Source organism: Phyllostomus hastatus, unplaced genomic scaffold (assembly GCF_019186645.2).
Source record: "Phyllostomus hastatus isolate PE091 unplaced genomic scaffold, TTU_PhHast_1.1 phas_contig_38, whole genome shotgun sequence".
NCBI classification, from domain to species: Eukaryota; Metazoa; Chordata; class Mammalia; order Chiroptera; family Phyllostomidae; genus Phyllostomus; species Phyllostomus hastatus.
The window spans coordinates 10689891-10715007 of NW_025333869.1; the positions used below are offsets into that span (position 1 = coordinate 10689891).

Genomic DNA, 25117 nt, shown 5'->3' on the forward strand with positions numbered 1-25117 from the left:
ATGGAAATATATGCATAAATATTATACAGTATAGAGTTATGTAAGTGGGAACATATATATGTTATATGAGACTTACATATTTCCTCATGTCTGTTTTGGTGATGATGCCAAGTCATTTACATGGGCATACATCATCCTTTTATTCTCATTACATTTGATAGAAGTATTTCTACGTGTTTCTGCCTTTACAGATTTGAGTGAGCATCATTTAACACGTTTTTATCTGAATCTCACTATGGCTATCAGTAGTGTATTATCAATGGCACCTGTTGCTGCTTTGAGCTAACTTGTTATCCTCCAACTTTTTAGTTGACTGTGATCTGAGAAATTAAAAGCCAGGGCCTAAAACTTTATATACACTGAGTAAAGCTTTGGATAATAGTCAAAGCAGCATTCTGTTATGGGTAAAAGTAATATGGGGCTTACACAATTGCTTCAGCAATATGTCTTTTTTCCTTCCTTCTTTTTCTATATGCTGAGGAGGGTATACATCCCCAGTAAGGGGTATGTTACTTCATACACATATACTCTCTAACCGTAGCAATCATATTTGTCAGGGCATGATAGTATTGTTATCTCTGATTGCAGTTTAAGAAATTGAGATTAAACAGGCTGAATTGATTTGTCTGTGTTTACATATACAGAGTCCTATGGAGTCGTTTATGTCTGTGCATAGCTGTCTTCCAAGTAAATGCCAGTGGGAAAAAGTTCCATGTAATACTGTGGATGTATAAATTCAGAAGTGAAACATTTAATACATATAATAAACATTTCTTTGACTTCAGTTAGTTACCTAAATGAAATCTAAAGTTTTCTAACCATGGTGGCTCTGTTACAGAGAATTACAAGGATCTTTGTGTTTGACATGAGTTTATCTTCAAAACTAGTTCAGTATCCTTTCCCTATGCCCCCAGGTCCTGGCATTGACGTGCCTGCCCCAGACATGAGCACAGGCGAACGGGAGATGTCCTGGATTGCTGACACCTATGCAAGCACCATAGGGCACTATGTAAGCACCCACCAAAAGGCCTAAAGCTTCATTTGCTATCTCTGAGAAATGACAATTTATATTATATGTGAAAGTAGAGAATCCACTGGGTTTATCACCTCCCCTTTAATAATATCTTGATTTGCATGTTATTTTACTTCTCTCTCTGTTCTTATAAATGTAGTAAACGTTGATTGAGCTTTTTCTTAGATGCCACGTTATCATGGGTGCTGGGGTGGGACCTTCAGAGAAGGATCACCTACCTGGGCAATATGCTGTCCTAAGACACTAGAAAAGAAATAAAGAGGCTTTCATTTCTGACTTTTTCCATAAGAGCTTTGATTTAAAGAGAAATGAAGATACATAAGCAAATAAGGTATGGAGATAGTGTGATACAATGTTAGAGTTATAGTTTCTGAAACAAGGTTTCCTGGAGGAGGTGTTTGAACTAGACCTTGAAAATGGATAGAATTTGAATATAGGGATTGTCTGAAGGTAAGACATATTTATAAAGGTTATAAGATAGTGAAGAGGTAAGTGGACCAGGACAGAAATATTAAACCCTGGTATTTTGTTGTACGCTTTAGAGGAGAACCTTTGATGCTGACCCATCGTTTGGGGATGTTGGGCTGTACTAGAGCAAAGAGATAAACTCCTTCATAGCCCAAGAACCATAGGGGCTGGGGAGAAGCATTGGCACCTGGCAGAGATAGACTCGGCCAGACTGGATAGGATGTGTGGGATCAAGGAACAGGACAACACTCAGAGAGAACCAAAAGGACTTGAGTGTGGGGACAGAGCAGAAGTGGTGCCACTAATACAGAACACAAGAAGTCTGTCTCTAAAGGGATAAAACCCTGAGAAGCAAACATTTAAGTGTGAGGAAGAGAAATAGAATTGAAAAAAACATCCATTTGAAATATATGCAGAGAACCTACTATGTACAAGGCTAAGTATAAGCAAGGTGTTCAGTGCAACTGGGATGGATACTAGAAGTTTTGATGCTATGGAAAGAATAATGGGATCCTGATCAATTCTTTGGAGGTAAGATTAGAAAAGGCTTCTTTGAAGATGAGTAGGCATCAACCAGGGGAAGGGCAGGACAAGGGTTACAGGCAGGAGGAAGCACCTGGGTAAAGGTTCAGATATGCAAAAGAGGTAAACTTGAGAGAAGACCATGGTAATGAGAGTAGAGAGAGATTGTAGGGCTCAAGAGAAACCAGCAGAGGAGGATTAGACCAGATTACCACCCTATCAGTGACAGCAGGACTTGTATCTTTGTCCCATAAACAGAGGGAAACTGATGACACACTAATTGTGAGCAGGTGTGTGACACAGCTGAGTGTACATTTTAAGATTCACTCTGTGTGACAGAGACTAGGATTGTTGGGGGGCAGGATCCCAGAAAGAGAGGTGGTGTTAGCCTGCCCTAGCATTGGAGAGAAATGGGCAGATTAAAGAATGATTTAAGGGAAGAAAGCACTCAATTGTAAAAGAATGAGAAGCACTGAGGGCTGTGTGTTGTGAGTGTTCAGGGAGGGAAAAAGTTTCTGAAGAGAGACCAGTTCAGCAACGGGCTTATCCTCAGGGCAGTGAGTTGGGATCCAAACTGCAAGGGTGAGTTAAGAGAGGGAAGTAGGGCATGAAGAGCAGCTTCCGCTTTAAGGAAAATGCACTGGAGAAAAGCAGAAGGAAGACAACTAGAAAGATGGCTATTGTCCAAAGAAAAAGATTTCTGTTGTTCATTTAGCATTTGACTGGCTTTGGTCCACAAATTCATTGGTGTGAGACATAGGTGATGTGAGAGAAATATAGGATGGTAGATGTAGCAAAATCTTCCAAGGGAATAAAAATAAAGGCCTAGACAACTTTTTAAGGGCCTAAAGGAAAGATCGGCCTTGGAGAAGAGGAGGAATATTTTTCATCTTGAGGGGGAAGAAGGATGCTGTGGCACCCAGTGGAGGAATTTGCAGCTCAGTCTCATTTCCTGATAAGTGCAGTCTGTGGTGGGAGCATGGGCATAAGCCTGGATTCTGGAATAGGCTCCTTCGCACACCAGCTCTGTGACCCATGGCAGGTACCTCAGTTTCCTCATCTGTAAAGTGGCAATAATACTACTTACTTCATGAGAGAGTCATGAGAATTAAATCAATAATAAAAATACAATGCACTTAAAGTAGTACCCAGCCCTTATTTAGTAAGCACAAAAAAATAAACTTTATAAATACCACATTGTGTCAGTTGCACACATCCCCTGAAGTAAAACAGAGCAGTATGAGACACTTCAAAGAATTTTGATTTCCCAGAAAGGATGTTTTTCCATGTCACCTTTTTACATTCAGTGAGCTCTGGGTATGGACTCTTATTCTTTTGTTCTTTTTAAGCAAGACACTGGATTAAAGAATACAAAGTAGTAGGCAAGTGTATTGTTATTCATAGCTCATTCTCAATGGTGACAGCAAAAGAAAGTTTTGTGACACTCCGGCAGCTAAAACCTTGGACTACACTGGTAACAGACTTTTTCTTCTTCAAATGATAAGAAATTCAAAATCAGGACTTCAGGAAGCCATAGTTTTTGTTACTTATTTCCAGATATGAACCTAAACCACGCAGCTCCTTTGGTCTAGTCCCACCTGGAAGAGCCAGTGTTGTAGGGAGAGTTCATTCTCCTCCCTGGGCTTCCAGGACACTTGGGTATGCTGGGCAGCCGGGTGCTGGCACCATGCCTGACCTCGCAGAAGACTGCTGTCAGCTCCAGCATTTGCATTTCCACTGTTTAAAAGCACTTGGCACTAGGTTTGCATTTCTGTATTCATAAGTGTTAATTACTCATGGAAAAAACAACTGTGGGAAAACTACTAATTCTGTGAATCACTTTATTAGACTGCTTTTTTTTTAACAATTTTATTCTTTTTGTTGGTAAGTATACGAATAATACAGTTCTTGGTCATCTCTGTAAAAATACTTAAACAATATGGAAAACACCAAATTACTTTTTAATTCAACCTAGCTAGGACATATATCGGAACTTGGGGATAAGGTGTGAAGCAAGGCACTTGATCTTGTTTCACATGGATAGCAACTTGCTATAAGTTTATTAAATAGTTATAAGCTTTAGCTACTCATGTACAATGCTTTCTTCATTTTATATAGATTTCCTATATATATAATAGAACTGTCTCTAATTTCTCCTGTCTCACTAATCAATTTGTCTGTTCTGCACCGGTTGCTACAGTTTATGGTGTATTTGATACCATGAAAGGGAAGGCCTCTGAAACGTTTTCACCTTTTTCCTAATTATAGTTGTTTCTGAATAAGAATATATGCAAAAAGCTGGTGGTAAAGACTGTTGCCCTTCCATTTCACTTCCCAGACTGAACTACTGACACCAGAGGTATTCTGTGGGCCTCTGTCCTACCCACATGTACTTTTTTTTTTTTTTTTAACCTAAATGATACCATACTAAATATACAAAAAAAAAAATTCCTAGAGTAGAATTTTGTGATTGGTGGGTATTTTTATTTTGGTAGGTATTCCAAATTGCCCCAACACCCCCTAATTACTTTGTTGTGTTTTTTTGTTTGTTTGTTTGGGAGTTTTTTGGTTGGTTAGTTTTTTGTTGGGTTTGTGGGGGTTTTTTGTTTTGTTTCGTTTTTGCTTGACTGCTTTTGCTGACCCACTTTTTTAGGTGAACTTGAGTATTTTCTTTTAAAGCCTTTTTTTTTTTAAGATTTTATTTATTTTATTTTTAGACAGAGGGGAGAGAACAGAGAAAGAGAGGGAGAGAAATATCAATGTGTGGTGGCCTCTTGTTTGCTCCTCACTGGGGACCTGGCCTACAACCCAGGCATGTGCCCTCACTGGGAATTGAACTGGCAATGCTTTGGTTTGCAGATCAGCACTCAATCCACTGAGCCATACCAGCCAGGGCTTAAAGCCTTTTTTAAGTGGTATTTTATTGAATTTGTAAATTAGTTTGACAGAAAAATATCTTTGCAACACTGAGTCTTCCCATTCAAGAACACCACCATAAGCTCTGTTTTGGTGACATACTCAAATCTTAGTGGAGATTTTAACACGCTTAAGGGTAGGGTGTACCCTGATTTAGAGGGGGTAAGTATGTATTGAAAGAATAATAGTTTTAAGATGAACTATCTCTATTTTTGTGACATTGTTGTTTGTACCTATGTGGTGTTAAAGTTGTACACACCCTGTTTCTCCCATTGGAGAACATACTGTACTTGTACACATTTTCTAGGAACAGAAATCTTGAAAAGTGAAGCATGTCCCTCTTGATGAAAGTGTCCATTGAACACCTCCTGATAAGAATGTGTTCTGACTCCAATCCTTCATGACATTGGTTTGTTATATGAAATTCTCCTTAAGATTTTATCATTAAAGTTTTGACTTTCTCATGTAGGATATTAATGCCCATGCCTGTGTCACTGGTAAGCCCATAAGTCAGGGTGGAATCCATGGACGGATCTCTGCTACCGGCCGGGGAGTTTTCCATGGGATTGAAAACTTCATCAATGAAGCTTCTTACATGAGCATTTTAGGAATGACACCAGGATTTGGGGATAAAACATTTGTTGTTCAGGTAAAAAATATTGTTTCTTAAAGAATAACTGATATATGTAAAGTAAGTTGCTTAATGTTTTTAGATTCGCAATTTTAAAGATTTGATTCCTTTGAATCTTGAAGTTTTAGAATGGTTGTTTATCTCTCGGATGTATATGAGGGGGGCCCTCCAAAAAGTAGAATTATCTTCTGGAGGGCAAGCCTCTTGTAATACAGGCTTCCCCCGTTAGGTGAGTGTTCTAGGAACCCATCTGTATCAGTGTACAGCTGGCATTGATGTGGGAAGCTGTGTTCAGCTTCAGTGAATTATTTTTTTGAAGACGATCTTTCAACACATGCCCACACTGCACTGAGCAGTTTTTGACCAAAAAGTGGCTTGACACCCATGCCCCACCCTCTCTATTCTTCCGATCTCACCCCAAGTGACTTTTTTGTTTCCCTGGATGAAAAAAGTCCTCAACGGGAAACATTTTGCCAATGTGGAAGAGAAGAAACAAAAAATGGCAGAACTAAAAGGCATCAAAATCAACAAATTTAAAAACCATTTTGAGCAGTGAAGAAAAAAGTCTCGATAGGTGTGTTGCATCAGATGGGAAGTACTTTGAAAGTGACTGAAGTTTGAATATGTAATAATAAAATACGCAACTTCTTATAAATAAGTTCTGGGGGGATTTTCAGGTGCCCTCCCCCTTCTGTGAAACTATCACCAACTTCTTTTGATCAATATTTGAATTGAAATTGTATCTAGAAGGGTAAGTGTCCTAAACTATTAGGGGTAAAGGATTTGATTGGTATTTGATTATTTTACCTAGAGGAATTAAGTTGAGTGCTACTTGAAAATAGAATTCGTATTTCTCCCAGTTAGTGACTTACCTTTTTATAACCACAGGACAGGAATCTGGTCTCAAGGACCGAGGATCTGGGTGGTATGATTGACGCCACTGTCATTTCTTTATAAGTTTACAAAGCTAAACTAAACTTCTTCAGGACTTGTTGTAACAGATAACAAAGGGTTTGGTCCCACATTTTTAAACGTAGAAATTTATTGTTGAAGAGAGGCCATTTAGTTCATTGTTTCTTTTGGCCAAAGGATATTGAGAATTACTTTTAACAGAATGTCAGATGCATTGGTCAGAATATGACTCTTACCATCTATCTGTGGTAGGAATTTGATTTTTTGTGTCATATATAATTGTTCTTTACAGGGATTTGGTAATGTGGGCCTGCACTCGATGAGATATTTGCATCGCTTTGGTGCTAAATGTGTCGGTGTTGGTGAATCTGATGGGAGCATATGGAATCCAGATGGTATTGACCCAAAGGAACTGGAAGACTTCAAATTGGTGTGTTAACCTAATATATGAACAGTTTAATAACTACACTGAATATTGTAAAGTTGCAATGAGTTTTATTTAAATTTATTTCCTTTGCTTTGAAGATGATTTTGTCTTCATATCAAAGGCACTGAACATATGCATTGAAACTCTAGTGCAGTTGTTAATTCCGATTTTCAATCAATTACAGCAACATGGATCAATCCTGGGCTTCCCCAAGGCAAAGCTTTATGAAGGGAGCATCTTAGAGGCCGACTGTGATATACTGATCCCTGCTGCCAGTGAGAAGCAGCTGACCAAGTCCAATGCACCCAGAATCAAAGCCAAGGTAAAAGCAGAATGGAGACTGGGTTCAACCTTACCAATATGGATGACACTGAAGGTCACAGAAAGATGCTCATTGGGTATACTTTTTTTTAAAGCAACTTATTGAGATATAATGCACATACCATACAATTCACCCAAGTATACAATTTTTAATGCCTTTTCATATATTTGGAGTTGTACAACTATCACCATGGGTTTTCTCTTAAACTAAACTTGCAAAAAGTAGTTATAGAAATAGGTGAAAAATAGTTTTATATACTTTAGAGCAAAATGACATTATTTGATTTAAACTCAAATTACTCTTCCCTACAACTCCCTACCCAAAAATGCACATCTTTTGAGCTCAGTGAAGGAGATTTGGTGGTGGCATTGGTATTTTTCTATGTTCCTGACTTTCTTACAGATCATTGCTGAAGGTGCCAATGGACCAACAACTCCAGAAGCTGATAAGATTTTTCTGGAGAGGAACATTATGGTTATTCCAGATCTCTACCTGAATGCTGGAGGAGTGACAGTGTCTTACTTTGAATGGCTAAAGAACCTAAATCATGTCAGCTATGGCCGTTTGACCTTCAAATATGAAAGGGACTCTAACTACCACTTGCTCAGTAAGTTCTGATGAAATTGGTCTCCAAAAATGAATAATCTTATGGGCCAGCTTAGAAGGATGGAAAAGCTTAAATTTAAGACTAGTTTCCTTTTGTAATCCTAAAGAATTTAACTTAAGTACAGAAAACTTATATTTTGTCTTGAGTCTTAGACCAAAAATATACAATTTCTTTATAGATAGTCAGTATATTAGCTCTCTCAAATAGATTTATATTCAAATATTCTGTGGTATAATATTCCAAGAACATAACCTACAAGTTAGTAATAGAAAGAGTATCATTTTAAACCATGAACTTGTGGTGATGCGCATCCCATTTTTGCCTCTGGTTGCTCTTAATAAAGGACCATTTAGTGACAAGAATATTTCAGTCTTCTGATGAGAGTAGTGTTTTTATTTAACTAAAGTAGGCTCCAGAGTTAACAGAATTTTCATCAAGCTGAAATAAGACCAAGACCTCCAACTGAGCTCCTTCACTCAGCCCACTCAGGATCTGGGTGAAGCGATCCATCTAGTTCCTTTTCTTTTTCCCTCAGCAATTTCTTTTTTTAAGAGCCAAGGAAAAACCCTGGTAATGGGTGTTACGGAAACAAAGCAGTGACCTAAATTCACATTTATATAGGAATTTGGCCAAGTGCTTTGTTCCTTTTAAACAATTAACCCTTTCGTGTCATTTAGTGTTGAAAGTTTCTAAGACTCTTGGATTTGGGGTCATGGGTATAGTTTTGGACAAATTTTGGTTCAACTTTATTTTTTTTTTTCTATTAGCAATGTTTTATCTTTATATCTTGGCTTTTCATAGTGTCTGTTCAAGAGAGTCTGGAAAGAAAGTTTGGAAAGCATGGTGGAACTATCCCTGTTGTGCCCACAGCAGAGTTCCAGGACAGGATATCGGTGAGTGTGCTCATGACAGAGTTTCATTTAACACACACTGCCTGCTCCCTTTAGACTCAGGTCAAGTAGGCTAAGCTGACAAGCTCTGGTCAACATGATAGTTATTATACGACTTGTATATGCTTTATGCCTTCCTCTTTCACTACGTTCTAAAAATGGAGTAATAATCCTAGAGCAAAATAAATAAAATGGTTCTCTTTTTGGCTTTTGCAATACAGATGACTCAACCAAGTGATTCTAATGTAGTTGTAAAGAATTATATTATGTGTTTTAAGAGCTATATTAAGCTCTTTTAAGCTTCTGAGAAATAAAAATTGAAAAGTAAACATTCGATAGAACTATATTGAAAAGTTATAATTGCTATATAAATACAAATAAGAGTTAAAACAGATTAGAAATGGTATCTGATGTTAATTAACTGTTGACACATTATATTGATAATGCATACACATCACAAATAGAATTTCTTCACAAGTAAGTGGCAGAAGATATGGGAAACAAAGTCAGAGGAAATAGGCCTAGAAAAATGTTTAACCTCACTGTTAAAAAATACAAATTAATGTATTAAGCTAGCAAAAACAATTAATGCATCTTATACTCACCATGTCTGTGGTGAAGCAATTGTATCTTTATTCTGATAACAATGCAGATTGGTACACGGCTCTTTGGAAAAATTTAAGCATTGTTAAAGTGTTTCTACCCTTAGATGTAATAACATCCCCTCTGAGAATTTATTCTAAGAAGATAATTCTAAAGGAGAGGAATGGCTGCAGGCAAGATGATGTCATTGAAACTGTATGTGCAGTTTTTAAAATTCATTTTGATATATATGGCAAGAAAATGGCTAAATTACATCTTATGAAATGACATAATCATGGAAAATAACAAGACTATATCAGTGATTTTCATCCTTTTTCATCTAATTACTAACCCCCAAAAAGGTATAATTTTGATTAATTCACACTGGATGGCTATTGTTGGCTATGGTTGTTTTTATTATTTGGTAGACTGAGGGAAGAGGTCAGTGGTCCCTGACTAAATAGTCAGGTATTGCATGTTTTAAAAATTCTTGCAGCACGCCAGTTGAAATCGCTGTACCGTATTGAACCATGTGGGAAAGTTAAGGGTTTTGTTTTGGAGATGCTTTGCCACCCTGGGTACTAACTGTTCTCCTAAATGAATCTTACTCTTTCCAGAGGCAAGTCTCTGTTAGTTCTGGTCCCTCTGTCTGAAATGCCCTAACCCCCTTCTTGCTTAGATATCACCGCATCTTGAGGCCTTCCCTGAAAGTGCCCTCTGCATACATCCTTCCATCACCAATAACTACAGTGCTTTGGAAGGACTGGTGCTGCTCTTCATTGAACTTCTTTCTCCTCCCAGTGGTCACCCCATGTCTTAGCACCTGCCTGGCACATACCAATCACTCAGATTGAAACCTCCAGAGGGAGTACAGAAAGAGGGCAGCTAATTAGTTAGGAAAATAACTGTGGTGATTTTCCTTTTATCCTTTAAAATAATATTTGCCCAATATATTGATCTCCCAATTTTCAAATGCTTCCAGTGCTTCTAATTTTAGACTTTAGTGCTATTTCTCCACCTCTTACCTATTATAGGAGTCTTATAATAAAGTGTTCTTTTCCAGCTCCTCTCTACTTCTCCCTTCCCCAGCCGTATCCTAGCCCTTCTAGGACCTAATCACTAATTTTATCATCTTTTTACTGTCTCTTATTGACCCCCATTGTCTTCAGTTGTCTTCTTCTCTAACTTAAATTCCATATTCTGTCACCACAATGACTCCCTAGTCTATTTCTGCTTCATCGTACCCCTTATTCACACCTGAACCCTGATAAAAATCTGGATCTCTGCCCCTCCATGCCTGTACCTCACTAGCTGGAGGCCTTGCTGACTGTTTGATCCTAACCACTAACCTCAAGTAGGCTCTTAGAGCTGCCTAGCACTTGTACTATTTTCCCTTGTTCCATTTATTTTCTCATTCTCCTGAATGAATATTATATTTTCTCCTATCTCTCCTGCACTGCAACTCATGACCTGGTATATGTTTTCTCAGAGAAAATTGAAGCAGTCAGAGAACTTCCCCATATACCCAGCTCCTGGTATCCGTGCCCTCTCTCATGTCATCTCTGCTCTTGTTACAGATGAACTCTCTGTACTTCCATCTGAGCCCAAGTCTTGCTCAGGTCATTGGATGGCCTGTTTTCAACTTACAAAATGCACAGTTCAAGCAAATCTTCCCCACTCTTCTGTATCATTAGTCCTCCCTCTGTTCAGCCATTTCTGTCAGTGTACCATATGCTGTCTTAAAAAAGACAAATCTTAATCCCCCTTCCTCTTCCAGGTCTTGCCATTTTTATTTCCCTTAGAACAAACCTTCTTAAGAGTTGTATATACTCTGTGCCAAGTTCATCTATACTTGAGCTTACTCTTAATGCCCGTCACTCCACTGAAACTGTTCTTGTCAAGATAACCAGTGACATCAGCCCCTTCAAATCCAATGGTCATTTCTCAGTCTTCGTCTTCCTTCACCTGTCCGCAGCTGTTGTCACAGTGATCAGTCCCTCCTGAATTATAACATTTTCTTTTCTTACCTTCCAGGATACCACACTCACCTGGTTTTCTCCCTGCTTTACTAGCTATCCTGGTCAGCTCTCCACTTGTTTAACATTGGAGGGACTTTGTTTCTGAACCAGCTCTCTGTTTGAATTCAAAAAATTTGTTTTTAGTATGTTGATTTGAGAGGGTTTGCAAAACATTGATTTGGTGTTCCACTTACTTATGCATATTCATTGGTTTATTCTTGTATGTTTCGTGACTGAGGGTTGAACTCGCAACCTTGGCATATAGGGATGATGTTCTAACCAACTGCCTATCCAGCCAGGGCTGAGGTCAAAATTTTGATGATTTCACCCAACCTTATGGTTTTAAGTCCCAAGTGTATTCTACCTCTTCCCATCAAAATATAAACTCCATGAGAACAGAGAATTTTCATTATTGTTTTCTGCTGTTTCCCCAGTGTCTAACACATAGTAGGTTCTCAGTAAATTTGGTGGATGGATGATTGAATCGGGGAAACAGCAGTGTTCCACCTGTGAAGCAAGATTTTTTCCTCTTCCTAACTTGGTAGAACAAAATAAAGGCTAACCCAGATGTTTCTTGGTTCATAGGCCCACACTCAATCCACACCAGCAATGGCAGAAATATACCTTAATTGAGTAGAGTGTTAATTGAATGAAGTTCAGCATAGATAACTTATTGTGGTGACCTACTTTTTAAGTTATCTGGCATATCAGGATATGTGTTTGATAGTTAAATATGTCCTATTAGGAATGGTGGTGATAGTTAATTGTCCTAAAATTTTAGAAAGCATTCTAAAACACAAATAAAGAAACCTATTGAAACAAATTGACTTATAGAGATAATTGCCATAGGAAAGAGATGAGCTGGCTTGGTGGTCAAAGGCCCTGAGTTGTATCCCAGCCCTAAAAATAGCTGTTCATAAACTTGACCAGTTTCTGTGGCCAACAGTTCCCTCATCAGTAGAATTAGGGGGTTAATTAGCACTGCTAACATTCATCCAGCTTCAAAAGTTGGTGACACTGCTGAATGTAGAGTCAGGATCCTACCCCAAAGCTACTATTGAGGTGAGCAGATAGATGCCTTTCTGTGCCATATTGAGGACTGGAGGTGTGTGCCCTGCGACGTGAACAATGGAACCTGTTGCTGTGGTACAGCTGCATCTTGGGGGGCCAGTGCTGATCTCAGGACTTGCCCTCATCTTTCTTGGTTCATACTTTTCTGTGATCATTTTTTTACCCTGTAGGATCTTATAAATTTATGTTCTTTTTCCTAATAGGGGGCATCCGAGAAAGACATCGTGCACTCTGGTTTAGCTTACACTATGGAGCGCTCAGCCCGGGTATGTGTGCACATGCTGTTTGTGTTTCTGCTAGTGACATGAAGGGCAGCCCATCTTCTTAGCCACCAGACTGTGTATGCAAAAGCACAGATTATGATTGCATGTGCAGCAATGGAAAACCACTGTCTGTTTACATGTCCCTTGTGTGTGTGTAGCAAAATACATGCTTTTTCGGTCTTAAATGATGAGCAGTCTTTTTAGGATCTTTGTTGTGTTCACCAGGCATATGGAAATAAATGATAATACCAAGTTAGGAGGGGGTGATGTTGGTAGTTAGCTAAATATGAAGTAGTCAACCAAAGTGGGTTGCAACTCAGTAAACACTCCATTATAGCTATAGGGAGCTACCTCACAATATAATTGGATATAAATAAAAGGTTTTTTGACCACTAGATCCTTATTTCAAGTCCTTACACACAGTTTAAGTCTGGTTTTCTTAATTTCTTTTGGAATTCAAATTCTACGCACTTTGCTTTAAGTTGAAATAGCACAAACAGGTATTAAGAAGGTATTGTTTGTTGTTGTTAACCTTTTGAGATATAATTTACATACCCAATTAAATGTTACCCTTTTAAAGTGTACAGTTTAGCAGCCTTGAATACACTCACTCACCTGTGTAGCCATCACTGCTAACTCCAGAACATTTTCCTCCTTGGTTTGTTTAAATTATCACAAAGTATATCAAGTGAATTCACTCCACGTAACAGATTGTCTAAAGCACATAGAGACAGCTCATACCTAAAATTCTAAACAGCAACTTCTTCCTGCTACCTAGATAGTGGTTTATTTAATTCCAGAGAATTGTCCTCTATTTCCTGAGTAGTTTCCTTGGCTTCCAAAGTCCTGCACTGAATGTTGGCAAGTAACTTGTCCCCGGCCCATACTTGCTTGTGTGTGTGTGTGTTCATGGCCTGGATGCTCGAGTTGGGGTGGTATTCACTGGGTTTGTTTGTTTGTTTTTTCTATTTCATTTCAGCAAATCATGCGCACAGCCATGAAGTATAACCTGGGATTGGACCTGAGAACAGCTGCCTATGTCAATGCCATTGAGAAAGTCTTCAGGGTGTACAATGAAGCCGGTGTGACCTTCACATAGATGGATTGTAGCTGACTTCTTCACTACCCTCTTCACCTCTTCATCTGTAGACCTATCACAAGTTTACATGTAACCACAGAGATCTCTTTCTCTCATTACTTATCAGATAATGTACACCATTCTCAACAAGTCAATCCAAATAAGCCCCTTAAGAAAAAAGAAATTAAGGTTAGGGAATTATGTACAAAGCTGCCAGTAAATGCCAGAGAGATATTTGGGTATTTTGCCTTTAAATAAAAAGTCTCTCTATCTGGCTACACTGCCTTGCTTCACGGCTGCTTCCCCACTGTGCTTTGGCCAGGAAAGCACCTATAGTCAAAGAGTGGTCAGCAGCTTGTTGCTTCAGCTCTGGACAAGTCTGAGATGTGCTGTAACTTTGACAGGTTTAAGAAGCAGGTTTGTGGCACTTTCAGGATATAGCATGGTCCTCAAGTGAGTTATTGGCATTTTATATCAGCAAAAAAACTATAGATTGCAAACAAAAATAAAAGCTGTTTCTCTATTCTTTTAGATTAAATTAAGTACATACTGTTGTAATAAAATTGCCTTTAATCACTTAATAAGCCTAACCGTGACTCAAGCAGTGAATGCCTATAAACATAATGAATGAAAAAAGCTAGTATTTTTATAACATAAGACAATATCATTTATAGCTTATCAATAGTATATTGTCCAGCAAAACAAAAAGGCCAGTGGCAAATTAAGTTATCTTCATACGTAATCATTGAATAGCAAATGATGGAAGCTATTTTGTTAAGACTGTTGGAATTTACTAACCACAATTATGACATATAGTCCAAAGAATGCAGTAACCTCATCATCATGTTAATTAACTGTTCTCTTTTGAAAATCTGTGTTGACTGATCACACAATAATTCAAATAGAGTGTCCCAGGAAAAAAAACACTTGGGCTCCCTCTTTGGAATCTGACTGGCGTCTCTGAGTGTTACCCTTAATGGCCCCACTTGTCCCAACTTTGTGTCTTTGCTCAGGGGCCTCACATTATGCACACAGCTTCATTAACAGCAGCCTGAAAACAACCTGGGCCAGAGTGTTGTATTTTGCCAGGGCCTTTTGAATAGTAGTGTCCCAATGAAGTGCTAAGATATTATTTATGTAAGAATGAGCTTTTTTCTTTAACAATAATACCCTATCAGAAATTTCTAACTACTTTGTAACTGCATGACTTAACCTGGTGATAAAAGCAGTTATTAAAAGTCTACCTTTTCCAAAGCTTATGTTTCTTTTCTGTTTTTATATTTAGTAGTGTCTCTTAGTAGATGATAAAAATACCATTGGGTTTCAGACATTTTCGAGACAACCACCTGTATAATATTAATTTTGACTGTATGTATTGTGAGCAAACAAACTTTATTCTTGAATTCTTCTATGTTTCATTCTATTGAACAGTATAAATGACCATCAGAGAAGAGTTTCTATGAGGAAAAGTTTCTAGTGCTTAAAGCTGTTATACTAAATTTTTTTAGTACCTTTTTTAAAAATCCTCACCCAAGGACTTTTAGAGAGAGGGGAAGGGAGGAGAGGGGGAGAGAGAAACACTGACGTGAGAAAGAAGCATCAATTGGTTGCCACAACCCAGGTGTGTGCCCTGACTAGGAATCAAACTTGCAATTTTTTGGTTGCCTGATGACACTCCAACCAACTGAGCCATCCCGGCCAGGACTGCAGTGCCTTTTTTTCAAATAAAGGAAAGTTTCATCGATTAGGGTTTTGTTTTTAATCATTTAGCCATAGACTATCAAATTAAGACAGAATACTAACCAAAATCAGCAGAAATAGATTCCACCAACTACTTAGCTGCCAATCTGGAGCATAATTTTCAGGTCAGGTGGATTTTGTTTTGTCCTGACTAGGTGGTAGATAAACAAATCCTGTGGACAGTGAACCTTCCCAAGCTGCCGGTATCTACTTGCACTCTAGATAGAGCACTGAAATATGTTGGGGAGAAAGAGGTATGAAAACAAGTTTCAGAATAGAACAATACTGGATAGGGTAGTAGATTCAGGTCATGTGATAAGCAGGATGCTAAGTCTTAGTCTTGGCCTTTGGCTAACATACTGAGTAGTTAGGATATTTTAAAGGATTTGATAAAGGTTGATGTGTGTTATTGATACTAATGTTAGAAAAGTGGTAATGGCCATGCTAGGTATTTCTAGACAACATAGCACTAGTATCACCTTTCATTTCTGGAGCTTTGAGTTAGAAGATTCTGGTCCAATTACTTTAACCATTGTCTCATGGACCCCTATACTAGAATGTGTTTTACCCTGATAGATGAAGTTTAGGGAAATGAGAAGTGAAAGCTTCATTTTTTTTTTAATTTAAGCAATGCTTCTGGCAATTCAATTACTAGGATGTGTGATTTACTTTAAAAAAATAAAGCCTGGCATTCTAACTTAGAAGTTTTAAGTAAATTCCCTAAACATCCCTGGCAGGCTTTTTGAGTCCTGCTATGCATGAAGACAGTCAGAGCATGGCACATAAGCTACATCTGTTCACCTTGCACAGAAATCTCTGTGGAACTTTTTCTTTTTTTTGCTTTGAAATAACATGGATATTATTTTTTTATTCCTTCATTGATAATTGGTATTGGCTTCTTTGTTTTTATTTTTCTGTCAATGTTTACACAGTTTAGGTGGTTTCTGAACCTCAGCAGCATTGACATTTTAGACCAGGTAACTCTGTTCTGGAGACTATCCTGTGATTTGCAGGATGTTTAGCACCCCTCAGTGATGACTGTCAAATGTATTCAGTCAAGTACAGCATAGAGAAAACAGTCAATAATAGAATAAGTATGTATGGTGCCAGATGAGTACTAGAGTTATCAGGGAGAGCACTTCATAAGTTATATAATTGTCTGACCACTATGCTGTATACCTGAAACATGTAATCTCTAATGCCAACTGGAATTGGAAAAGATTTTGATGGATTCAGGTAACCAAATGTCCCCTGAGGGGCAAACTCACTCCCTATTGAGAATTACTGGTATAGAGGCAAGTAGTTCTTAACTGAACAATAGCCTGTCTCCTCTAATTCATATACCCACCTCAGAGGCAACCACTTCCACCAGTTTAAAATGTTTTTATTCTATTCAGATCCTTTGCCATTTTTAGTAGGTTATTATTTTATTGAGTTGTGAGAGTTCTTTATATAGTCTGGATATGTGATTCATAATTTATAAATGTTTTTCTCTCATTCTATTGGTTTGTCTTTTCATTTGATGATTTCCTTTGACACAACAGTCATTTTTATAGAGTTCAATATATTTTTTCTTTTGTTGCTATGCTTTGGGTGTCATATCTAAAAAGTCATTGTCTAATCCAAAGTCACACCAATCCTATTCAAACTCTTTCAAAAGGAGATGAGGGAACACTTCTTAACACTGCCTATGAGACCAGTGTTACCCTGATACCAAAGGCATCACAAGAAAAGAAAGCTGCATATCAACATTCCTTATGAATATAGACATAAAAATACTTAATACTAACAAAATCCAACAGCATATAAGTATTACACATCTTGACCTGGTAGGATTTATCCCAGGAATGCAAGGGTGGTGCTTCAACGTAAAGAAAGGCAATGTAATACATACCACTAGTAGAATGGAGGGGGGCAGGAATCATATAATCATCTCAATAGATGTAGAAAATAGTGTTTGGCAAAATTCAAGATCCTTTCACAATAAAACCACAGATATAGAAGGAACTTCTTAAATGTAATAAAGGGCATTTACAAAAATCCACAGCAAATTTACTCATTGGTAAAAAATAGAAAGCTTCCCCTTAGGAGTAATAAGATAAGGATTCTTGTTTTCACCACTGTTATTTGACATTTCAGTGTGAATCCTAGCCACAGCAAGAAAAAAAAAAATTAAAAGGTATCTGAATTGGAGAGGAAGTGAAACCATGTTTAAAAATGTCATGAGTCTATATATTTAAAAATCCCATAGATTATATACATAAAACTTACTAGGGCTAATAAATTAAGCAAAGTTACAGGGTACAAGATCAATATACAAAAAACAGTTGCTTTTCTACAAAACAATCTAGAGGAAATTAAGATAATTCTATTTACAGTAGCATCCAAAAGAATAAAATATTTAAGAATTTTAAGCAAGGAGATGAAAGCCTTCCACACTGAAAACTACAAAACATTGTTTAAAAGAAAGGATACCTAAATGGTAAAATCACATGTTCCTACATTAAAAATGCTAATGTTGTTACGATGACATTACTTGTAGAAATCTAGATACAAAATTGTAATTCAAAATTTCTGTCAAAATTCCAATGGCCTTTTTTGCAAAGATAGAAAATCTGATCCTAAAATTAACATGAAATTGCAAGAGGCCCCAAGTAACCAAAATACTGAAAAATAAACTTAGAAATCTCATCCAATTTCAAAATTTAATGCAAAAGCTACAATAAATAAAACTGGTTGGTACTGGCATACAAACAGACTGATGGAATAGGATTGAGAGTCCAAAACATCTATGATCAATTGATTCTAAACCTGGGTGCCAGCACCATTAAGGTTGTCTTAACAAAATACCACAAAATTGAGGGTGTAAGCCCTGGCTGGCATAGCTCAGTGGATTGAGCTCGGGCTGTGAACCAAAGTGTCGCAGGTTCGATTCCCAGTCAGGATACATGTCTGGGTTGCAGGCCATGACGCCCAGCAACCACACATTGATGTTTCTCTCTCTCTCTATCTCCCTCCCTTCCCTGTCTAAAAAAAGATAAATCAAATCTTTAAAAAAAAAATGAGGGTGTAAAACAATGGAACTTTATTGTCTCACAGTTTGGGAGGCTATCAATTGGTAACTGAAGAGCCATGCTCCCTCTGAAACCTGTAGGGGAAAATTTCTCACCTTTCCTAGCTTCCAGTGGTAGCTATCAATCCTTGGCATTCCTAGGCTTGCAGATGAATCCCTCCAATCTCTTCCTCTTTCAGTTCATGGCCACCATCCCTCTGTGTGTCTGTCCTATTGAAACAAAGTGATTGGATTAAGGGGTCACTATACTCCAGCATGACATCTAAAGTAGTTACTTCTGTAATGACACTATTTCCAAATAAGGTTACATTCTGAGATTCTGGGGCTTAGGCCTTTAGTGTATCTTTTCAGGAGACAGTTTACACATAACACTTCAATGATAAAGAATAGTCGCTTCAACAAAAGGCACTGGCACAACTGGGTGTCCACAAAGAAATTAATTTTGACATCCTCCTTCCTCATACAAAAATTAGCTCAAAATGGATCGAAGACCTCAAAATAAGAGATAAAACTAATAGAAGAAAACATAGGGGTAAATCTTAATGGCCTTGGATTTGGTAATGGATTCTTAGATTTGACATTAAAAGCAAAAATAATAAAAAATTAGAATTTATGAAAAGGAAAATCTTTTGCTCATCAAAGGACATTATTAAGGACATAAAAAGATAATCTCTATTATAGAAGAAAATATGCACAAATTATGAATATGACAAAGATTTAACATCACTTTAAAGAGCTCTTAAAACAATAACAAAGAGACAAACACCCACTTAAAAATGGCAAAGCATTTGAATAAACATTTCTCCAAAGAAGACAAATTTTCTAACAAGCACATGAAAGGTTATTCTACATTAAGGAAATGCCAATCAGAACAATAATGAACTATTTCACATCCACTAGGATAACTTTAATTTTAAAAATCATAAAATGGGTTGATATGGATGTACAGAATTAGGACCCCTTGTATATTGCTGGTGGGATTGTAAAATGGTACAGCCACTGTGGACAACAGTTTGTCAGTTCCTGAAAATGTTAAGCAGAATTACCATATGACCTCACAATTCCAACCCTAGGCAGACACACAACAGAAATGTAAACATACATCCACATAGAAACTTTTACCTGAATGTGTACGACAGCATTATTCATAGTAACCAAAGGATGGAAACGCAAAATGCCCGACAACAGATGAATGGATCAATTGTGTGTACATACAAAGGAATAGTATTCAGCCATAAACAGGAAAGAAATACTGATCCATGCTACAACTTGGATGAACCTCAAAAACATTATGCTAAATTAGAGAAGCCAGACATAAAGGGTCACATAATTGTGTGATTATTTTAATACGATATATCCAGAGCAGGTAAATCCATAGACACAGAAAGCAGATTAGTGGTTACCAAGGGGGTGAGGAAATGGATGGGGAGTGAATACTTAATAGGTATGGAGTGTTTTACTGAGGTGGTGACAAAGTTTTGAAACTAGAGAGAAGTGATGGTTGCACAACATTGTGAATACACTAAGTATCACTGAATTGTGTGCTTTGAAATGATTATTTGTAATGTAAATTTCACTTCAACTAAAATAATGGGGGGAAAAACAACCAACTTCAATCACCATCGAGGGAAACTAGTTGCATATTGACCAAAGTTTATGAGAAAACAAGTGTACACAGCAATTTTACCCTGTAAGCTGAGTGGAGATGGGTTCTGCTCTAAGGCCACCCTCTCCTGGAAAGCCTGGGGTAGACAGAGCAATGTTCTTTCAGGGAGTTGCAGGAACCTGGGGATGTTTGGGCCTTTACAACCCTGCAGTAGGTCATGAAGCTGTGGGACAGACCAAGGCCTATGTCCTGCAGGTCTCCCCTGAGGACAGCAGGGTCAGCAGTATGGAGTGGTGGTCCCACAGCTTAAGTGTATTGTGCCAGTAAAAGGTGAGGAGTCTGGGGTAGCTGGGTACAGAACTCAGACCTGACAGTCTTGTTTCCCCAGGACTTAGAAGTCATCCCACTGTCTTCTGTCCTCTGGTTTCTGATGAGAAGTCACCTGTTAATCTTACTGAGACACTCTTTTATGTAATGGCTTGTTTTTCTCTCTCTGTTTTGGGATTCTTTCTTTGTCTTTCAGAAATTTGATTAGGATTATACCTACTTGGATTATACCTACTTGGAGCTTCTTAGAAGTATAGATTAATGTTTGTCATTAAATTTGTTGTTTTCAGCTATTATTTCTTCAAATAATCTTTCCACCTTCTTATCTTTTTTCCTTTTATACTCCCATTATGCATAAGGTAGTACTCTTGACAGTTACCCACAGGTCTCTAAGTCTCTGTCCTCTTTTTTTTTCTTTCTGTTCCTCAGATTGAATAATCTCATTTGATTTATCTTCACTGATAAAGTTCACTGATTCTTTCATGTGCCTGCTCAAATCTGATGTTGAGACCCTCTAATGAAAATTTTTTAAGTATTTTTTATTGATTATGCTATTAGTTTTCCCAATTTTTCCCCCTTTATCTCTCCTCCTCTCTGCACCCCAACATTCCAGCATTCCCTCACCCCTTAGTTCATGTCCATGGGTTGTATATATAAGTTCTTTGAGTTCTCTGTTTCCTATACCACTTTTTTAATCTCTCCCCATCTATTTTATGCCCACTAATTATGCTTCTGTGTACCTTCCCCCCCATTCCTCCCTTCCCCTTCCCCACTGAAATCCCTCCATATGGTGTCCATTCTCTGATTCTCTGATTCTGTTCCCGTTCTAGTTGTTTGCTTAGTTTTTGTTTTTGTTGTTTTTATTTTCTTTTAGGTTCATTTGTTGAAAGTTGTGAGTTTGCTGTCATTTTATTGTTCATATTTTTTATCTTCTTTTTCTTAGATAAGTCCCTTTAACATTTCATATAATAATGGCTTGGTGATGATGAACTCCTTTTAATTTTCTCTTATCTGGGAAGCACTTTATCCACCCTTCCATTCTAAATGAAAGCTTTGCTAGATAGAGCAATCTTGAATGTAGGTCCTTGCCTTTCATGACTTGGAATACTTCTTTCCAACCCCTTCTTGCCTGCAAGATGTCTTTTGAGAAATCAGCTGATAGTCTTATGGGAACTTCTTCATAGGTAACTCTCTTTTCCTCTTGCTTCTCTTAGGATTCTCTCTTTATATTTAATCTTAGGTAACTTAATGATGATGTGCCTTCATGTGTTCCTCTTTGGGTCCAACTTCTTTGGGACTCTCTGGGCTTCCTGGACTTTCTGGAAGTCTATTTCCTTCACCAGATTGGGGAAGTTTTCCTCCATTATGTGTTCAAGTAAGTTTTCAATTTCTTGCTGTTGTTCTTCTCCTTCTGCCACCCCTATAATTCAGGTATTGGAATGTTTCAGGTTGTTTTAGAGGTTCCTTAAATCTCCCTTCACTTTTTTGAATTCTTGTTTCTTCATTCTGTTCTGGTCAGATGTTTATTTTTCCCTTTTGTTCCAAATTGTTGCTTTGAGTCCTGGTTTCCTTCCTGTCACTGTTGGTTTCCTGAATATTTTGCTTTACTTCATTTTGGGTATATTTCATTTGTTCTTTCATTTTTCAACCAAGCTCAGTCAGTTCTGTGAGCATTTTGATTACCAGGGCTTTAAATTCTCCATCAGATAGGTTGTCTATCTCCTCATCGCTTAGCTCTCCTTCTGAAGTTTTGCTCTGTTCTTTCATTTGGGCCATATTTCTTTGTCTTGGTGCACCTGTTAAGGTGTAAGGGGACCGGGCCTTAGGTATTCACCAGGGCAGAGCAACCCTCCTTGCTTCGCTGCAGAGCTGCCTGTTGGGGGAGGGGCCAGAGAGGGAACAATGCAGCTCACCTGCTCGTCTCTAGTGCACTTTCCAACAAACTCTTGTGTGAGACTGGGAGTTTCTCCCACCACAGCAACCGCCATAGTTCACAGTCCACAGTGAGTCTCAATTTTGGCTTCAGCCAGCCCCACCCTCTTGGTCTGCCACCTTGCCATGGGTTCTTACCAGTCTGGTTGTTCTGGTTGACTTTTTCTTTAATTCCTTGGTTGTTGGAGTTCCATGCAGTTTGATTTTCTGGTACTTCTCGTTGTTTATTGATTTTAGATTGGTTGTTATCCTCCTTTTGTTTGTGCAAAGAAGCAAAGGGTTTCTACCTACATCTTCATCTTGGCCAAAACTCTCAAAAATCTTTATTTTGTTCTTTATTACAATGTATTTGTATTCTCTATTTGGTATCGATCTTGTATTTCGTTTAATTCTTTAGATGTGCTTTCCTTTAACCCTGTTTATGTTTAAAATATAGGGTGGGACAAAAGTAAATTTACAGTTGTGAGTATATAAAACAGTTTATTCTTATATTATTATTTATTAATGATTGTATTATTTATCATAAAAATAACTGTTAACCTACTTTTACCCCACCCTGTAGCTGATTTAAAGTTTTTGTCTAGTTGGCCCATTTCTAGTCCCTTTTGGACATAATTCCATTTCCCCCTTTTAAATTGGTTATAATTTCTTTTTTGCTGAAAATAGGACATGGGAAATAACATAATATGGCAACTCTGGAAATCAGATTCCACAACCCTCCCCCAGATTTGTTGTTGTTGCTGTGAATTTAGTGACCTTTCTGAGCTAATTCTATAGTATGTTTGTTGTGTATGGCCTCTGAACTTCGACTTAGTTTTCTTACTGGTCAGCTGATGATTGGACAGAGACTTCTTGAAGTACCTCAAACCAGTAAGTCCACACGTTTGCGAAGGGATTTTGTGCACATGTTGGGCCTCACTTTCAACACTCAGCCAAGCAGTTAACATTTTTTTCCTGTGTTTTCACTCCCTGCTTGCACAGAGCCTCAAGATTATTTGGAGATAAGTGTTTTGAGTCTTCTGAGGTCCTTTACTGAGCACCTGCACAGTCAGTCTTATGGACATGGCCTTCTAGATTCCCAGAAATATGTTGGAATTTTCAAAGACTCTGTGGACATTTTATTCCCCAGTTTTTCCTTTTAAGCTTTTTGGTTAGCCTATTGTTTGCCCAAACTCTTATCCAGCACCTCAAGTAACCACCAACTTAAAAAATGCCTCTATATATTTTATGATAGCCCTAGGGAAAAGATTTTCAGCATTAGCTGAGCTACTAGTCAGAAAAAATAAAGGCAGCCTTGCAGTGGGGTGTTTTCCTAGGAACCACCAGTCAAATCAGATAATGACAGTTCTCTGAGAGTGAGACTTTGAAGGAACTCTAGAGTTCTGCTCTTTCCAGTAACAGCTAGGCTGTGGGTTTTCAAGGCTACAGTGGAGCTGGAGAAGGGGGTTCAGGGAGAGATGAGAACAGAGTGCAACAAGTTAAAAACATCACAAAACCTTGCTGTTCTTAACAAGATTTTATTTTTAATATGTTTTACATAAATGCTGCATTGATTGCCATAAGGCTTTGGTTAATTTCCAAAGTTCTGAAAAAAGTTCAATCTGATGATTTTTACCACTTTTCTCATTACTTCTATGGGAGAGAGAATTTGTGAAGGTTCTCTCTCCACCATTTCCTCTGGCCTCACTTTCTCTTGCTTTTCATAATACATTCAGAATTTGTCTAAGGGCGACAGTATGCCCCTCATCACACAACATGCACAGTTAAAGAAAAACGAGAGACAGAAGTACTTTTTCCATAGCAGCATGTTGCAAGGTGAAGTTGAGGGAACATGGACCATGTTTCTCCAACTTTGTGGCTAAGGACCATTTTGGGGGGTTTTTTGGTTTGTTTCTTTCTTAATCTAATTCATTGTGGTATGTGGTCCTGCCTCGTATGACTAGTTCATGTACAACTTGCCATGCAAGTTCACCAACCTGAGCTGGTCTATACCCTGTTCAAGAAGAATTCACCAACCAATCACGCCTCTTGAGGTCCAGGCAATGTCTAAGTATCTAAATGCTGTTTATTTACTTACCTTGTTGTTAATGACAACAAAGTTTGCAAACCAGGAAACTTTGAGTAGCAGCACTTATGTAGAAAAAAACCCTGAATAAACTAGTAGGTGCCCTCCATGACCACATTTTAAAATATATCTGTATTGGTTTTCTCTTAAATTCAAGCATATAGAAATATGTAATGTAGAAATGAAAGATTCCATTTTGTCACAGACACACAGAGATGATGAGCACTATTAATATGTTTGATATGCATATATATGTGTATATATACACTACCTTTTTTGATTTTTATATAATTATGTATTTGCTTTGTAAAAAACTTATTCTACATAAATATTTTATATCTTATTAATTGACATGTTTCCATATGATATAGGTACATTTCCTCATTCTTAACAGCCATGGAGTATTCATTTCAGATATATGCAATCCCTGTTGGTGGCCATGTAAACACAAATCCCAGTTTCAAGCTAAAGCATTATAACAAATTAGAAGTAGTATGTGTCATCTCTATATTGTACCTCAAACTTAATAAGCAGAGCAAAATTTTTCCTCCAAGTGATTTATGATTAGCATTTTAGGGTGTTTCCAATCTCTTGCTGTTACAGACATGCCACAATTAATCTGTGTTTTTGCCCA

General features: G+C 37.7%; 1 protein-coding gene and 1 long non-coding RNA gene across 2 annotated transcripts in view; one reads left to right on the plus strand and one right to left on the minus strand.

Annotated features, from left to right (window-relative positions):
* Nucleotides 1-14994, plus strand: part of GLUD1 (glutamate dehydrogenase 1) — a 36351-nt gene extending 21357 nt beyond the window's left edge. Inside the window, exons 5-12 of the mRNA XM_045842452.1 lie at nt 915-1009; nt 5409-5588; nt 6775-6912; nt 7094-7231; nt 7634-7838; nt 8640-8731; nt 12603-12665; nt 13642-14994. Of these exons, the coding sequence (XP_045698408.1) occupies nt 915-1009; nt 5409-5588; nt 6775-6912; nt 7094-7231; nt 7634-7838; nt 8640-8731; nt 12603-12665; nt 13642-13761 (1031 nt within the window). The 3' untranslated portion in view covers nt 13762-14994. The remainder of the gene's footprint in view (nt 1-914; nt 1010-5408; nt 5589-6774; nt 6913-7093; nt 7232-7633; nt 7839-8639; nt 8732-12602; nt 12666-13641) is intronic.
* Nucleotides 1021-18764, minus strand: LOC123821177. The gene is made up of 3 exons (XR_006786058.1): nt 18650-18764; nt 11359-11443; nt 1021-3083 (listed from the first exon to the last, which is right to left on the minus strand). It is a non-coding gene; the product is annotated as an uncharacterized LOC123821177 (long non-coding RNA).
* Between the last annotated feature and the right edge of the window lie 6353 nt (nt 18765-25117).